The sequence below is a fragment of the Ambystoma mexicanum genome, chromosome 3q (genome assembly GCF_040938575.1).
Source record: "Ambystoma mexicanum isolate Mex_15411 chromosome 3q, UKY_AmexF1_1, whole genome shotgun sequence".
Lineage (NCBI taxonomy): Eukaryota > Metazoa > Chordata > Amphibia > Caudata > Ambystomatidae > Ambystoma > Ambystoma mexicanum.
Genome location: NC_090926.1, coordinates 1,026,375,869 through 1,026,394,544, shown reverse-complemented (window position 1 = coordinate 1,026,394,544; position 18,676 = coordinate 1,026,375,869). Strand labels below are relative to the sequence as shown.

General features: G+C 46.8%; 1 protein-coding gene across 1 annotated transcript in view; it reads right to left on the bottom strand.

Annotated features, from left to right (window-relative positions):
- Window positions 1-2,588: 2,588 nt before the first annotated feature.
- TBC1D16 (TBC1 domain family member 16) overlaps window positions 2,589-18,676 on the bottom strand; it is a 1,332,482-nt gene continuing 1,316,394 nt past the window's right edge. Inside the window, exon 12 of the mRNA XM_069655199.1 lies at window positions 2,589-12,784. Within this exon, the coding sequence (XP_069511300.1) occupies window positions 12,539-12,784 (246 nt within the window). The 3' untranslated portion in view covers window positions 2,589-12,538. The remainder of the gene's footprint in view (window positions 12,785-18,676) is intronic.

Here is an 18,676-nt window from a genome sequence, read left to right as displayed (position 1 = left end):
CCGATGGCGTCGACTTCCTCGGAGGCGGAGCCTCGAGAGAGTCCCTCGACGACCTTGGTGCCGTAGGCGTAAATGTCTTCCTCGAAGACTTCACAGGCTCACACGGTCTCGATTGCGTCGAGGACCGGGACCTGGAACGGGCATGTCTAGAGTGACCATCCTTGTCCGACCGGGACATCGAAGGCGCCCGGTGGTCGCGACGACCGCTTGAGCCCGAAGGCGAAAGAGTGGTGTCTCTAGCACAGTCACGGCCGGCGTCCTTCGATGGCGTGGACGGACCGGAGCCCTGCGATTGAAAAATCGCCATCATCTCCTTTCGGAAGGAATCCCATTCCTCAGGAGTGGAATGCTTGTTGGGACAATCAACCCGCCGACGGGTGGAGTCCTCGGATGAGGACGGGGAAGGTGACCTGTGACGGTGCTTCCGTGAGTGCCTCGAAGAGGCAGAGGAATGGCAAGACCGACTCCTGGACCGAGACCCCCCAGACTCACGATGACGATGCAGAGAGTCGCCCCTCGAATCGTCCGTTGAAAGTCCAGTGGATCGTGACTTCTGGGGCTTGGCCACCTTACCCACCGACAGCTTCTTCTTACGCTCCCGCAAGGCCTTCGATGTAAGCGACTGGCAGTCGACACAGTCATCCGTATTGTGGTCCTCCTCGAGGCACCAGAGGCAAGCGTCGAGCGTGTCCGTCAACAACATCTTGGACCCGCACACCCGACACTTCTTAAAACCCGACCGCGGGGTGGAAGAAGCCAAAGACATAATTTTCAATACACAAACTCGGCGCGCCTCAGTAGAACCGAGGCGCGCGAGATCTCCGAAGCGAACATGTTCGCGGAAAAAACGGAACTGAGGCTGCGGGCGTTGTGCGTCCTACTTATAACATCCGGTGACGTCGGCTCAACGGAGGCCCTCGAGGACAGCGTATCGAGAACATCGACACAGGACGCAGACGCCAAAAGATTTTCCGAAGCAGCACAGCTGTGGTGATTACTGTCATAGATATGGAATATGTCGGAGGACCCAATCCCCTCGAATTTGTATTTCGGCTCTCTATCATTATCGTCATACGCTGCGCAACAAGGGGTGCATAGTTAAGGTGGCTTTGCTTGAAATGTCTGAAGGATTGCAAGGGTTTGTTGCATTACATTTTCTCCTTAACAGTTCTTTAAGGTTTTTTTGCTATATATTTTTTCAGGTTACATCCGATCACCTTATCTCTCTCTTAAATTAAGGTTTTTCACTGGATGTCAAGTTATTTTTTTATACTATAGTTTTTTTGGGGCCCACTAGCCACGGCATCTGGCCATAGCCACGGTTGCACAAATTGTTTTTTTTGGAGCCGACTGTCCATGGCCTTTGGCCATTTTCAGTCTATATGTTGCATTTATACGTTTCTTTGGAGCCCACTAACCATGGCCTTTGGCCGTGGCCACTGTACATGTTGCACCAATAGGTTTCTTTGGGGCCCACGGGCTATGGCCTTCCTTCGTGGCCACTAGACATGTTGCACCAGTATGTTTTTTTGGGGCCCACTTTCGGCCCTGGCCACTGTAAGGTCGGACCAATAGATTTCTCCACTAGCCACAGCCACCGCCCATGTCAAACCATTACTTTGTTACCAAACAACCATTGACCCCTGCCCAGTAGATGTTAAACCATTTTTCTTTCCAACTCCTTATTCCCGTGATCATTTCACAGTAATCATTTCCAATAACAGAAATTCCTAAAGTAAAGTGGTGGTTCGGTGATTCCAGACATAACTGGAAAAAATGCTTGAAATTCAAAAGTCTTCCCCATCCTCACAAACACTCAACATGTGACATCCTCCTTTTTTCTAGGTCCCCTCACTCCACTCAATAGCTTTTTCCTAACCCTCTCCCATTACCTGCTATCACTCATCACTTCGTGTGATGCACATTTGTTTGAGTGCATCTTGCGGTTTGCCGCAGGAATCTTGTGAGATTCCTGCGATCTTTCCCAGATAAACCGAAAATGTTCTACTGTAATTTACTCTCCAATCCTCCACCAAATCCCCAACTTCACATGTGATTGCTAATGAATGGGCTGAAAACTCTGGGGTTTTGTTTTCTTAATAATGTTTTTATTTGTTAACGTATTGTTCCGAAAATGTCCAGCTTGGGGGGCCATTGACAAAGCATTTCTTTGGAACATTCCATTCAAATCTATCCAGCAAGCAAAAAGGTATTAGCAATAGAAATGTAGGAAAAAATGTCGAATTTGACTTTCTGGAAAGTCTCAGCCTCTCTGCTGCAAAGCACCATAGGAGATACAGCTATTTGCTTGGGAGCAGGAGGAACCCCATTCCCTGGTGAATATTTTACAAACTACTGGACGGATTTACTCCAAACCAGTCCTGGAAATCGAGTTAACAATTTGTGCCCAAGTTGTTTCTTATTACAATGGTTTCACCTTAACTATCACGTGCCCCTATCAGCATGCATTATCAGTAGAGCGAAATATGCCCCCAACAGCAGAGTGTGATGAAGGCGCATACAAAAGATTAGAGAACAGATTAACATTTTATAGAATATATTTCTTTAAAAAAAATAGACAGTGTTAGTTCAGTTGTAAAAGGAGGCTTTATTGTATTGGACTGATTGTGCTTCTCGGGAGTGAACATATTTCTAATAGTACAAGAAATGTGTAACATGGCATGCTCTTGAACATTCCAACTGAATATTTTGCCTCCTCAAAACACACACCAATTGTCTTTCCATTAATATGCAGCAGGTCGCTTACAGTAATTGTTCAATAAGCACTAAAAAAAACCTGGGGCACTGAGCGCTAAACAGGTGCCCTCATTTATTTGTCACTGGTCATCAGGAGCACATGACCACACATCAGGGCAATAAACGATCTGAAACTTTGGGAAAGGCGAGGTGTTAAAGAGAGCAGGGAAAAAACGTAAGGTTGGGGGTGATTCAGAGTAAGATGTCAATGCTCAGGTAGCACTAAAAGAGGTAGTGGTTGCAGGTAGTGGTGGGGAAGAGGGTGGATAGGAAAGAAGGGGAGTGTTGGTGAGCAGTGGAGCGTGTGCAATTACTAGTGACCTGCATGCTGTACTAAGCTGAACTGGTGGTGAACAGGGGAAAGAAGAACCCTGCATGGTACATCAAAGAAAAACATCATAAGTAGTTAACTGCACCACGTCCAATGGGGCAAGTAACTTATGCTCAAGGCCTGAATTCAAGTGCCTGGCAGTTATAACGTGGGAGTCCGAACATGGCAGTGTGAGCATGGCAGTCAAAAACTTGCAAAGGGAGTCTAGCAGTCCGATCTGGTGGCAATCACATAAAGGTTGAGTGTGCAAAGTTAGAAGTCTGTTTTTGACGCTAGCACATATATTTACATACGGGTAGGTGTGAATCTCCATTACTGCAGAGTTCAAACAGCCTAGGCTCTTATACCACGGAGCAGTGCGAGCCATGAGCAATGTCAACTTTACCAAAACCTGTTTAAAGGATAAGTGCGCTCAAGAATGTTATTGTCTTAAAAGATGGGCAATAATAAAAAAACATATTAAACATCTTTTTAAAGAAAATTCCTATGTAAAATTTAGCAAAAAATAATATTTAAACCCCTTTAATTTTAAGCACTAGGAGGCATTCATTTTGTGAAATGGATGAACCTCCTGTACTTGTGTTAATCTCTGCCCTCACAGCACTAATGAAGCAAAAGCCACCTTCTGGTAGCTTTTATTACAGCGGCTTTTGCTTCATTAGTGCCGGAGAGCAGAGAATGCAGGCTGCTGCCGTAAGTGTTTATTTTCTTTTTTTATAAACACCATGGCAATGATAAATACAACTGCATTGTATTTGTGATTGCTGTTGTTTTCTTTCTAAGTTTCCCGGGCTCCCCCTGTTCGGGGGAGCTCAGGAATCTTAAAAAGAAAACCATGTCAATTATAAATACAACCGTGTTGTATTTATGATTGCAGCGGCTTTTGTTTTGAGTCTCCCAGGCTCCCCCGAGCTAGGGGAGCTGGGGAGACTCAAAACGAAAGTACAGGCATTCATAAATACAACGCTGTTGTATTTATAAATGCTGTGGTTTTCGCTTTCAGTCAAGCGAAAGCCACTGCAATTATAAATACAACGTTGTTGTAATTATGATTTCTATGGTTTTCTAACCACGGCAATCATAAAGCACTTCTCTGCTCTCTGGCACTAATGAAGCAAAAGCTGGTGTAATAAAAGCTACCAGCAGGTGGCTTTTGCTTCATTAGTGCCGCGAGGACAGCGATTAACACAAGCACAGGAGGCTCAATGGATGCCTCCTAGTGCTTGAAATTAAAAGGGTTTAAACATTATTTGTGCAATATTTTACATAGTTACTTTCTTTAAAAAGATGTTTAATATATGTTTTTTATTATTGCCCATCTTTTAAGACAATAACATTTTTGAGCGCACTATCCATTTAATGCAGTGCAGTTGATTTTGCAATCTGCAGCTCTCCAGATGTTCTGAACCTGTCCTGGACATCCTGTCTGTTCTCCCTGCCCCCTTCCATTGCTCATGATTCTCGCTTTGCCATCAGTGGGCAACATTACGAGTTTGGTGTTGCAGAAAAAAAATCAGCGTTATTGCGGTGGTAACTATTTTACCACTGCATTACTGCTGCATTACCGCAGTGCCGAATTACAGCTTTGGCAGTGAGGTGGAAGAAAAACCTCCAGCAAAATGCTGGAGGTATTTTCTGATACCTCATGCCAAAATGTGCCCATTTTGGCAGTATTACTGCTGGGGGCAATACCGCTGCAATCCCCATGGAGTCCTGGACTCCATCAATGGCAACTAAGACTGTCCAACCACAACTCGTAATCCAGCGAGAATACCGCCGGTGGTAATACCGCCAAACCAAGTGGTGTTAACGGTAATACCATTTGGTGGTATCACGGTGGTATTACTGCTGAGATACCATCAAACTCATAATGAGGCTGGGCTTTGATTCTGGTCTCCCATGTATTGCTTATTCCTACACCCCCTGATTTTCATCGCTGCACATTTCATGCATATTTTCCGACTCTTTTTCTCCTTTTGTTTATTTTATTTCTGACTCTTCTGTTTCCTGGCTCTTTCCTGGCCACTGGTGCTCTTATTCCCAGTCCTTCTACTTTGTTACTGACCCCGATTCAGGATTCCGCAGTTTCCCATCAGTCCCCCTCTCTAATATTTATTTCTGGCCTTCTTTTTCTGGGCCTTAGCTCTACTTCTGATGTGTTTAGTGATGTGTTTATGCTAGAGTTATCATTGTTTTGCACTCAATCTAAGCCCTTCTTTTCCTGACTTCATTCTTCCCTCTGATGCCCTTATTCCAGATTCTCCCTGTTCTTAGTTCTAACCATCGCCAAGGCTCTTATTCGTGGTTTCTTGTTTCCTGGCTCTTTTCCTCCCTCTGATGTGCTTATCCAGGCTCTCCCTTTTCCTGGCTCTACGCTTCTCAATGGTGGGTGTATGCCTCAATGTCTTGCTTCCACAGCCCCTTCTCTGATGCTCTTATTCCTGGTACTTCTTTCCCAGGATCGAACTCCGTGGATTCTCTTATTCCCAGCTGTCATTTTTCTGTATACTGTTCTCATCCTGTTGCTTTTATTCCTGATTCCTCCGTTTCCTGCCTCAATCCCTCCCGAAGATGTTCTTGATCGTGGTACTGATACGGAAAATGACACTGTTTCCATCTCTATTCCTCTCCCTGTGAATCTTAATATGCTATCTTTATTATTTCCTTGCTCTTTCCACTTTATTGCTTGGGTCACAAGAATATTTGTTGGCTCTATCACATTCTTTTTTGCTCTCATTCCCGGTTGGCCTTCCATTTTCCTATCTGCCCTTCTCTCATCTATTCTTTTTTCTGTTTTATGGCTTTATTCCTATACCCATTGACCTCGGTCAATCTCCTTTTCTCAGCCTCCCTAGTGGTCTTACTCCTCGCTCCTCTACCTGTTTTCTGGCTCAGCTTGTTCCAAATGTATTTTCAAATTATGGTTCTCCTGTTTGCTTTTATTACTGTTTGCCGTTTCCTTGCTCACACCTTTCTGTTCATATTCCTCTCAGTTTCCCTAACGGTGGTTATATTTTCCTTTTGCCTGTGTGCTGGCTCTATTCTTCGACCTACCGGTCTAGCCCATCCCCTTTGCCAGTCAATTAGCTAGCATGCTTCCTTCTGTCTACTTGTATTCATGAATTTTATGTTGCAGTTCGCTCCACAGATGCCTGTGTTCCTCTCTAAACGTATTTGCAGTGTATGATCCTCCCTTTTATGCTCTTATTCCTGGACTCCTAGTTTCCTGGCTATGTTCCTCCCTCTGCTGCTTTCTTCGCTGAGTCCTAGTTGGCCCCTAGCTTCAGTTTCTTTGCAGGTTTTGATTATCTAACTGGCCTACCCTATTCTTCGGTAGAGTATGGAGTATCTCCTGCATCATTTCTACTTAGTGTGTCCCTTCACTGGAGGCAACCCACAATAGTGGCTGAATAAACTTCTGCAATGTAGCACCCAAAATTGCCACCCATGAGACTTTCAAGCACTGCTGGTGAAAAGCAGCAATAAAAGAAACAGGTTTTAAGGTGCATGGAGATGGCAAGTCCCCCCCCCCCGTCCCCCAAAAATAGGAAGGTAACATTTTTAATGTGCACGTGATCAGTAGTGCGAAGAAGCTGAGATGCTGAAAAGGCAAAAGACTAGTGAAAAAATAAAAATCTTTTTAACACATATTAGGTTCCTGCCTTGTTGTACTAACAATCCTTTACCGTTCAACTAATATTGAACAAGAGGCACATGGAAAAACAAGGGCTTGTCAAAAGTCACACACAGTGTCAGTGGTAAATCCAAGAAACAAAGTGAACGCATTCCCATTGCGTAATCGGAACTCACATTTTTATATTAGTGCAGTGTGTCCCAAACCAGATTTTGAATTTCAACTTGGATTCACATCTTCAATAGATGTTGCATTTCAAGATGTTAAAAAAACGTGTACTTCGTCCTGCAAACATCCATGGAAACTGTCATACTAAAAGTTGTGAACTTGTAAGGCAAAAAAAAACTGATTTAAAATACAAAATCCTGTGTAAGTGCATTTAAAGACGGATTTCTTTTGTATTGGTCAACCAAGTTCACAGTTTGACATACAAGTGACTCGCCAAACCCCTGTGATGGCAGTGGTCCATCATCCTGACATCTGTAAAAAAAATGACACATCAACCCAACCCTGCTGAGGCTGCATTGTAAAACACATCACACATACCCTATCCACAAGATGGACATACGATGATGAGGAGCAAACCCACACAACACCCATACCACGTCCATAACCACACTGTTCTGACGGGGGCACACCAAATTCAGAAAGCCACCAAAAGACCAAGCAAATTTGAGTTTGGGTAGAGAGGTCTTAGAGCAAAGCCATTCATTCACTCGTCCACCACCTGTCAACATGTACAGGGCACACTGAAGAGACTTGACTGCATGAAAGTTCCTTTGAAAAGTATCAGTGGTAAAGCTGAGGCTGTGGAACAACCCAGCCATGCGACATCAGCTTCGGAGAAATATAGAACTGGAGCCATTAGATACAGGTTCCAGAAAGCCATAGCACCGCAAAAAGAAATAAGGGCCATGAACAGATCATCATGAGTTATAAAGTCAGGAAGCCCAGCAGAAACTGCACACTCTAGAAAAGGAGGAATAATGCCCAGTTGCTATACGAGTACATGTCTGTAGTGCTTGGACAAACATTCAGAAGCCTTCAACAGTGTAACTGTGCATACAAAGGTTTAAGAAGATAAAATGCAAAAAAGAAAAACAGAAGGAAGCCAAGTGGCAATTACAACAAGGGTGGTCTGTAAGCTTTGCTTTGACTTTCCCCTTTAACTCTTTCGAATTGTGATGGTTGGAGATTTCAGCCATAGAGACGCCTCTCTTCTCTGACATATAGTACCGTTCAATAAGAATGCCAGAATCTGGGTGCATTTAACATGGCTGCCACATGTGCATGTGTGCCACTCTTGCGGGACAAGGGACTTCACAGCATAGTTTAGGAACGCGATAGTCCCAACACTGACTGTCATAGGCCAGAATCCATAGATCACTTCCAGGCCTAGCAAGATAACCAATCGGCAACATGACAGGTTTTACTATTTCTGCTGCAGTGAATGAACCCGAAATGTACCATCAACACACAACCAGGAGATGTTCTCGACTCTGCAGCCTCTACCCCTTAGCAAAACAGCTGGCATGGAGGAGAACGAAAGACAACATTACTGGGCGGTAGCTGGTTCATTGCTGTTGGAACTAAAGGTTTCCTGATGTGATCAATTCGACCATGACATTACTCACCTATGGAAGTTGCCAACCCCAGATGACACTGCTGTTTTATGCCAGGAATCAACTAGCAGAGGTTGGAATTTGTCTACCACCTGCATAACATTCATCGCCAGCGATTACTTGTCACTTGTTAGCCACTTTCAGGCAGCGCATCGCATTCATGTGCTTATGGTAGTCATGCAAACACCACTGCAGAGTACCAAGAGATACAGAAACCTTTAAGGCCTCATTACAAGTTTAATGGTATCTCAGTGGGAAATCTGCCATTTGGTCTGGTGAAATTACTGCTGGGCTACAAGTGGCGGTATTAGTACCCATTTATGGAGTCCATAGGACTCCATGGGTATTTCGGCGGAATTCCCACTGGCAGTAATTCTGCCGAAATTGCCATTTTTTACCAGTAAGGTGGCGAAATTAAGTCCAGCATTTTGCTGGAGGTTTTTGGTCAATCCCACTGCCAAAACCATAGTTGGGCAGTGCAGTAATGCAGTGGTAACTCGGTTACTGCTGCATTACTGCCATTTTGAGCCGCAATGCCCAACTTGCAATGAGGCCCTTAGTGCACACGTGGGCCCAAAGCCTGCAAGATATACTGCCCAGTATGGGAGGGGGAAGTGGTGCAGTGAGAAGTTTGAGGGTCGGCTTTTCGGATGGGCCATAGTTTCAGGGTGCACACATCAATTTTGACTTTTCACTGAATCCATTTGTTTGTTAGCAGCTCGAACACGTGCTCTACGGACAAATAACCCCTTTGTACAACACTCCACCTAGAAAGAATCTTCAAGCAGGAGACTTCTACATGAGTTTTGCCAAAGCATAGTTGATCTTGTGGTACAGAGAAAGCTCCCCGGGGAATTTGGCATTAGCCAATACAACCTCCAGAATGATCAATATTGACTTTGCGAGGCATTTGACAGCGGTTTTATGAAAATTCTCAATGACCTTGGTAATTCTCATCTAAACGTGACCTCTACTGGTTGGGAATGATGTCAATCGCCGTGTCAGGAATCGGACCTTGAAACTCCATGAGCGGGTAGTGATTTCTCAGTTATTTCTGTGCAGATGGGAAGGTTGACGCGGACCACGTTAGCCAAGCCGAAGAGGGCAGGCCAGTGAGTGAGAGCTCCATGAATCCATCACTCACAAATTGGGCATCCCTTTAAGTATAGAAAATTATTGGCTGGGCAAAATACAGGAGGAAAAAATCCATCAACTAAAAGAAAATCCTTGCATGATCAATAAAAAGACACGCGGAATGTAGTGCTGTGGTCAAGAACTCGACTACAGGGCAAATATCGTCCCCTATTGAACAGTGGGCACAAACGAAAGTGGCAGCGAGACATGCAGGGAATGCAAGGAGCTGAGCTAGGCCTACGTGGAAATGCCCAGAGGAGTGGCCCACTGGCTGAAGAAGGTTGCACCCGGCCTACAGCCCGGTACTGGTCTCACGCTGGGAGTAGGGGAGCAGGATGTGAGAATACTGGTAGATGAAGGTGAAGTACTCAGGCTTATTACCCAACCCGCATACACATCTATAATCCAAAAGTAAGCTTGCAAAAGTAAGGTTTTGTTCAGTGACTGGCTTTACACTCCAGAGACCGTCCCTTCCAAACAAATGCAAAAATAGAATGGGAGACCTAGCAAGTGAGAAAGCATACAGATGCTTCTTAGCAAAAGGCCCCTTTATACAGACACATGCTGTGACTGCCCCACTGGATGCACTGCAGCAGCTAGATCTCTCATGGCATCTTGTGTCCAGCGGCATTTCCTCTTTGTCACCTCTTCTCGCCACACGGTACACTATAATTCATGGCTAGCTAGCATGCCCACAGCATGAATGCACCCCTTCCTGCACATGCAGGACTGCTGAAGGCACCAAGTCGCCATAAGATAACAGAATGAATGACAGGTAACACTTGGAATGCAAATGTAGTGTGACTGACTTGAGGAATGTCTTCTGCTTCAGTGCTGATGAAGGCAGTGTATCTGCTGGGAAGCCACACTAGCTCAGTGAGGCAGGCGGCTTGTCTTCTCCCAAAGCACTGCAAAGGAGCATGGCGCGTGAAATCCAAACCATGCTGCCTAGTATGGTTGTGTGTGGTTGTGAGAACAGATCAAAGGGAGGCATCTATTGCCACAAGTGCAGGTGTAGCGAGCAGAACTGTCCCAGACTGATGTACCAAACAGAGGCACAATCAAATATCCCATTAGTAGCACACAAAGAACGCATCAGTGTCAAATGACCCTCAATCGACGACGAATGGTCCCGTCCATAATAACCAATTCATTGATAACAGTGCCCACGGGACCCGATGATATCACCCAATTACAAGGCTGGACTGATGAATATGGCAAGTCAAAATGCCATCTCTTACTTTCACAACTAGAGAGAAAACTGTGGACTTCACACTGCCTAAATCCATGTGGGATCAGTTCTATGGGATTGTATATTTTTAAAACTTTGCCTTTTTGGTAACTCCCCTTCTGAATTTTGCCTTTTTTAGCACCAAAGATTACCCTTTTACGTGAGGGGGCAGGAGGGGCAGAAATGTTACCCCTCCCTAAGAGATCTGGCTTCCCACGACAGATTTCCACCTCTTTCATAGGTGTATTTTACCAACCTTTTATCCCTTTCCCCTTTGGCCAGTATGTTCTAGCGTTCAGACAAATTCAGAAGGCGAATTTGTGAAAGATGTTTTTCAGCAAGCATTTTCGCTTGTTACCTATTGGCTAACATAACTTTTTGTGTGCTTTTTGTGTGCTTGCGCCCCTGTGGGACCAAATGTGCAGGAACAAAACAAAGTAACCTTTGTCCAGGGGTCTTCAGTACTTAGAAAGTGCCAAGTAATTACTTCCCCCCTTCCCCAAATAAACACATGTACATAAGTGTGGTGGTATAATGAGACCACTTGTCTGGTTGTTTTTATGTGAACTATGGGGTTTCAAAGGGTTGCGCTGCTAAAAAAAAAACTAACTATACTCAGTCGGCACAGACCAGCCGATTTACAGCGGTACCCCACCACAGCAATCAAACAAGTAGAACATAGTAAAAAGGGTCTGTAAAACCGCATCACCACAAGCAGCCTTCAAAATAGCAGCGCCCAGCACACACTGTGCCTAAGAGCAGCACAGGCAGCCTACAAGAGAGCAGCAACCAGCACTGGCAGTCTGTAAAACCCAAGCACCCAGCAAAGGCAGAAGAATAGCACAGGAAGACTGCAGGAAAATACTGATAACATGAAGGCAAACATCTCGCCAACTTAACATACAGCATGGAAAGTATTTATATTCCAGGCTCTTGGAGTGGCTGGAGTCAATGTTCTCACTCTCTCTCCCCCATTATTGCACAGAAATCCCCAGCAAAGCACTGTTACCTTGGGACACCCCGTAACATCAAGTGCCGGGAAATAGAGTAGAGCTTGAAAAACTGGGGTGAGAATTTGTGTCAACCTCCTGGAACTTTCAACTCAACCCCCTATAACTCATGTTCTTCAGCACACATATATCATACACACGCACGCACGCTCGCTCGCACACTCAGCCTTTTGCTATACATGTCTCTTTGTGGCCAACCAAATACAGGTACTAGATGCCCCCTATTCCTTTCAATTTTTCATCCTACATAAGACCATCACCATGGTATAAATCAGCAGACCTAGAATGCCACACTTGCGTGCCACTTGTAATTACCCCGTGTACTTACTGTAAAACCAATTCCTGAGTAGGTTGCACGCTCCACTAAATTCTCCTCTCAGGCCATCCAGCTATAACCTCCCATATCCAACTTGCACCCGTTTCCCACTTATATAACATTTTGGTTAAAGCGATTGTGGTGGATACAAACATTTCCACTAAAGGCCTCTCCCCTAGTGTCCGCAGGGTGGCACTAAGGGGCGAGATCCCCCATCGGCATCATTGTATATCCTTGCAGTGGGGGATTTTTCAAGCTCCTCTACAATACTTGTGCAATATTTTTCCCTCCATGAAAAAGTCTCTTGCCAGTTCTACCAATTCCATCCCAAGAACTGTTTGATGCAATGTCCTTTTCCTCGACTACAATTCTTCAATGAAACCTGGTTTCCTTCTCTTTCCCAATTGCTGAATCATGGCATACATTTCCGCTATCACTTGGAGACAAAGTCACTTTCCATGGATTTCAGCCGGAGTCTGTTCACTGGGCTCCATACACCAAGGCTACTTCTTGAAGTGAAAGGTGTCCCGGCTCTTCTGCCCTCTCTTTCCTTCATTGGCTGGTTTTGGCGAAAGTTCCACTACAGTGCCACCATATGGGCAGTCCTCAGAGTCGATGTGGTTCCCGCTGCACTCCACAGCAGGGATATAGCCACTGTCCCACATGCCTGTTCCGCAAAGCCTACAGAGGTCATGCAGGCTGCAAGGGATTCTGGGCAAGAGGCGGAACTGGTAGAGCAAACTCCTCGCCTGGAGAGAGGAAGGGAGAAACTGCATCAGGAGATGAAAGGAGACAACAGAGAACCAAAATAGAAAACAGGGAAGGTACTGAATAAAATAAATGTGTGTGAAAAAGAAAGATTATGAGAAGGAAACAATGGAAATGTCCAGATTCCAGTGTTAGGTACTATTAACATAACAGATGCTTTAATTGAAATATATCACATGAATTTGATTAAAAAGCAGGTTGTCCCCTGCAGTGTTTGACCTGTGGCATGTGCCATAATAAAAAGAAAAGGGCAAATAATGTTCTTCCTAATGGATAGAATCATTCCTCCACAGATTCGTCATCTTTAAAATATCAATCACACGCAGTCTGAAGCAAAATTATATTTGCACAAGCTTGATTCCATCACAGCTCCTTTGAACCCTTTTGCACTGGAAGTGATGTCATGCATACATGCGTACATACACTTGGAGCCACCAAAAGCATCCTCCTCACGTCCACCCTTTCCCGGTCCACCCCCCAAGTGCAGGAGACTGCCACATCAACTTGCTGAAACTTAGGGCAATTTGTGTAGCAGTTCACTCATTTTTCACATTAATCAGAGGTTTGACTTTTTGGTCCTTACTGACAACATCGCCGAAAATGCACCACATCAACAAGATGGGCGGTATGGCCTTTCATAGGCTGTACAGATAGACCATGTTACAGTTTTATTGCCCATCAAGAACAAGGTGTCAATGACAGCGTTGCACCTTGCCAGCCGTCTGAACACTCAGGCAGAGGTGCAGAGTCAGCTCTCTGAAGTCTCTCCAGGGAGGGAGCTGAACAGGGACATTGCAGAGGACGTTCATTCCCCATATCGTCCTGTTCGCCTCCACCTCGAACACAAGGTTCCATGTGATAATGTCCCCATCAAAAAGATGGTCAATAAAAAAAAGACGCGGGGACACTGTTGAGCAGCCGACGGATGCAGTCATAACTTTTTACTGCTTCGCCTGTGCTGCCCATATCCTGCATTTATCCTGCTGAATAACCACAAGAAACTGCTAATAAACGCTGTTGGTGGAGAGGTGAGAGTCCCTGCATCACCCTGCCGAAATTCTGGGGAAAATTGGAGTCGCTTTGGCCAAAAACACGGTTGGAAACTTTGTTGCGGTCCTGAACATAACAGAGCCCACGCCATCCACAGGTGGGAGCAGCCTCAATGGACCGCAGCGAGTGAAGGAGAGTGTCCTCTTGGCGGACCGAGCCGTCGGCCTGCACCCCGAGCACCCAGTGTGGACTCCCAATCCCCAATTCTCGCGACCCACGGCGGTGCCGCGCCGCAGGGGTGCCTGGTCAGCGGAGGTAGGAACCGGGATACTGGCGGATTGACGACAAAACGCCACAGCTCCCGAGAACCACACCGCTGTGCCTTGCTGACCGAAAACAACCATCCAATATCGCTGGTCCAGGCGGATTGTGAGCTGACACTCCGGACACTCGAGGAAGCACACGGGGACCTGCCCCTGAGTCTCAGGACACGCCGTGGGCTGCTAGATTGGGCGACCGCGGTGGTGAAACTCCTTCTCCCCGCCCCCGCCCCCTCCGGGACAAAGTAAACCGTGACGCAGGAAGCAGACTGGCAGGAAGATAGAAACTGCGGTCATCGGCAGGCAAAACAGCGCCACGTTGGGCGCTGAAGTGCTAACTACCCTTGGGTACCCCAAGTAAGTGGACTCCTGCAGTGGCCTGGGTGGGGGCACTCTGGTGCTTCGAGAAACTGGGTGCGGGCTGGAGATCTCCTGATGCCCATCGTAAGGTTCGGACTGCCTTAGGCGGGGGGTGAGGGCTGAGACTGCAACTGGTGTCAAACTCATTTCAAATCACGGCACGGCTACAACTACTAGAACCAGCATGGGATAACGGTAGCAACACTCAAGACTAAGGGATCCGCGCAAAGGGCTGTGGAAACTGGCCCCGAACTCAAAGAGCCACAGGACACCTGATATCACTAGTCCTGTTAAACCCACCCCCCAAAAGAATGCATACACAGCAGCCCACCTGGTGCGCATTAGATATAGCTGCGAACTGTGAACCCTGCCACCTCCCCCCCCGAAGCTTGTGGGAGAATCACACGGAATTAAGTTGCCCCGCTCTGGGAGCAGATAAAGACCCCCCAATACTTTGGTGGCCAACGGAACATCCCACAACCAACCGGAGACACCCGGATGGTGGCAGACCAGAGCCGGGACTGCAGTGGGCTGGGGAGACAGAAGCCCTGAGAAGCTCCGTCAATACCCCCCGGATTAAGGGAACCACACCAGAGGCGGTGTAACTGGGCCGGAACCGCAGGGGCTACGCAGCACCTGCCAACGTTGAGTCCTCACCCCGTAGACTCCCATCCCCTCACTAAACAGGATATACATATTGGAGGTTGCCTGCTAACACACTGGAACAACTGTGAGCTGTGGGTTCTGCCCTCCCTTAAGCCCACGCACGCCTGTGATGCCAGGCCACATCTGCCTCACCTTTGAGCCTGGTGCTGGGATAGTCCACTCGCCTGCGTGCCCCCGCAGGGCAGGCGATCACCCGCTTTAATACACCACTGGACCTGTGAAATCGACCTTGGAACCACCAGGACACCTGCCCCCAGACCAACCCACCAAACCAACTCCGATGGGTGGACACATGCTTCGGAAAACCACAGCACAGAGCAAAATCGATAGATACACCATGTCAGCCCTGGCAAAAGCCCCAAACTCGACAGACAATGCCGGAAATGTTGCCTCAACTCGCGAAACTGATCAAACCCCATCACTCACAGACATCATGGTGGCCATCGCGAATCCACGTCGTCAGTAGAGACAAAACTCAAAGGGCTAACCTCGGAAGTATCCTTCCTGCGACAAGACTTGTGGAACCTAACATCCCGAGTGGGTGACACGGAACAGAGAATCTCAGACACTGAAGACACTTAAGAAGCTAGAGGACCACCTGTGACACATGGAGAAGCAACTTACCACTCTATAGGCCAGAGCAGAGGACAGCGAAGGCTGATCCCGCCGCAATGACCTCTGCATCCTGGGGCTTCCGGAACGAGAAGAAGGGCCATCAAAAGAAGGGCTTCCTGGAAGGATGGCTCTCAGACCTTATGGCTCCCAAGAAACTCTCAATCTTTTTCTCCATAGAGAGAGCGCACAGGATCCCAACTGGCAGACCAATACTCGGAGCCACGTACAGTGATTATACTCGAGAAGTTCAGAAATCCCAGCAGTCCTACGACTCCATCAAGAAGAAACTTGTGTCCCTGAACATCAAATATGCTCTCTTTTTCCCTGCTTCCCTCAAACTGTACCACAATAACTCAATCCATGTGTTCCATAATCCTCGTGAGGCTTGGGTATGGCTTGAGACGCAGGTTCCGTCCTCCCCATGCTCGAGAGACTATACACCGCAGAAAGAGAATGGCCGAAATTCCCCCGGAGCGGGGCCAAACCCCCAAGCCAAGCATGGACGGCACAGAGGACAACTCGCCTGGCAACGTAAGAAAGATTTGAGGACCAAATAGATATGACATGTGACCTACTAAAGTCTGCACCGCCTTCGTGGAGGGGCTCTACTCACTTCTCAACTCTCCCCAACTATCAAACACTCAGCACCGGAAATCGGAATACACAAATTGGGCATCCCAAGACAGGAATGAGGAGAAGCGAATAAACCCCTGTGGAGTTCCCCGAATAAGTTTATTAGTTCATGGTTTTATATGTTAGGGCAACAGGTGCTTCCAAGTTGGGTGTTGGGGGGGTTACAGGGTCGGGGGAGTTCATGGGATATGATTACTAAGACCTATGAAACAAAGGCATGAGATCCTCTACTGTTGGCGCTGGTTGTGCAGAAATGTTAGTGTTAGAGTAGGGAATACCCAAACTGCTCTGGTTTATGTACCACAGCTATATGGCAGCGGTGAGAATGAGGCGAGGGATACACAGGGGGCAGAATGGGAGGGGTCTCTCTTGAGGGGAGAGGGGTTAACACGACATATGATCCTCCCTGAAACCGAAATGCATTGAACACCCTAACGGGACACAAACAAGTCAGTTGTCCATGTTGACCTGGAAGGTTAATGGCCTCGGCTCCAGCGTCAAACGAAAATGAGTGCTCCAATATCTCAATAGATACTCCCCAGACAGTCTTCCTCACCGAGACCAATCTGGCCGGAACAGAATGCGTTTTTTTCAAAAGATCCAACTACCCACATACATACCAAGCAGGGTTCACAAGGGGCACCAGAGGTTCAATGATACTCATTCATAGACGGGATCCATTCCAGATCAAGAAGGTGCGGACTGACCCCCGGGGCCGATTTGTGGTCGGGGATCTGTGGGGCGAACACTGGGACCTCATCGCAGCTTATGCCCCCCCCACACTCACTGGGGACCTCCTTAATGACCTACGAACAATACTACGGGACGAAAGGGCAGATACATGGGTCCGGGGTGGGGATTTTAACGAGGTGATGGCGATCACCACAGACAGATCACACAAGAGTACCAGAACCCAAGAAGGCCCGACCGTCCTATACACCTTTACCGAAGCAACAGGGCTGTCAGATACCTGGAGGGCTCTACACGCCACCGACAAAGGGTATTCGTTCTACTCTAATGCGCATAAGACATTTTCCAGGATCAATTATATTTTCATTCCTCTGATCATTTCCCACAGACTCATGTCACCGGTCCTCCTGGCAAGAGGAATCTCAGACCACTCACCCCTGTTAATTACCTTAAAAGGCACACTTCACAAACCAGAAGCCACCTAGCGTCTGAACACGCTAGGGAGTACGGAAATGCCTGATTGCAGCAACCTGGGGTTCGGTGGAGACACTGAGCCTAACACGATTGTCTAATGAACTGACCAGGTGCGCATCCATGGAACGCTGCATCTACAATGCGAGGGGTTGCTCTGGCAAATTCGAGAAAATATGGGGGAAATGGATGGACGATCAATGACCACCTCCTCCAGCCCCCCCCTAGCTTGCCACCGGACGAGTCTCGGTACCCCTGTGTAATATCCCTCACTGTTGATATGCTGATTACAACGTTTGACACTGCTGCCTTTCATTGCTCACTCGAATGTATGTTTATTTTATGAATATGTGTAAAACTCAATAAAAATGTTTTATAAAAAAAAAGAAAATCCAAAAAGACACTGGGAAAAGGCTGTGGTGCAGATGCCATCTTTATGGCCTTTTTTTATTATTTGTCCCGCGCATTGCATTTCATGTAATGGAAAACTGGGAAAACCCTGCAGTCCACAAAGCCATTATACGTTCCAGGGAGCGGGGGACACCGCTGCAACCTCTGCTCCCCTTGATCCTATAATGGGACTCCATGACTATGTATAACGAGAAGGCCTTTTCGCAGCGACTTTTTATGACGACTGTCTTTTTGGTGGGGACATTTCCACTGGATACCAAACACAACTGAGGTCTGCAGTGCCAGGCATTTTCCTGTGAGGAAGCGAGGGGGAGATTCGCTGGTGATCCCACACTGCCCATTTTGTTGATGTGGTTTATGCCGGTGATGTTGTCAGTGAGGACCTGAAAAGTGAAACCTCAGATTAATGGTGAAAATAAGTGAAATGCTAGGCAATTTGCCCTAAGTTGAGTTTTGATTTTGAATATTTATAACACGCTCAAGATGGACTTAACCGTGTAAAGGCGCAGCTGGAACTCAAGAAATAGAACACTCAAATGGCACAGAGGAGATGAACATACATATTTATTAAATAGCGAGAAAAGAAAAAAGCCCTCATACAGACCGCACTGCTACTATTTAAACAGGAAGGTTTTAAAGGCCTTACAAAACTGAATACGTGCCTATCAGTCCCTGATCTCCATAGGGATACTGTTCCAGAGTCTGGGGCCGAAGACT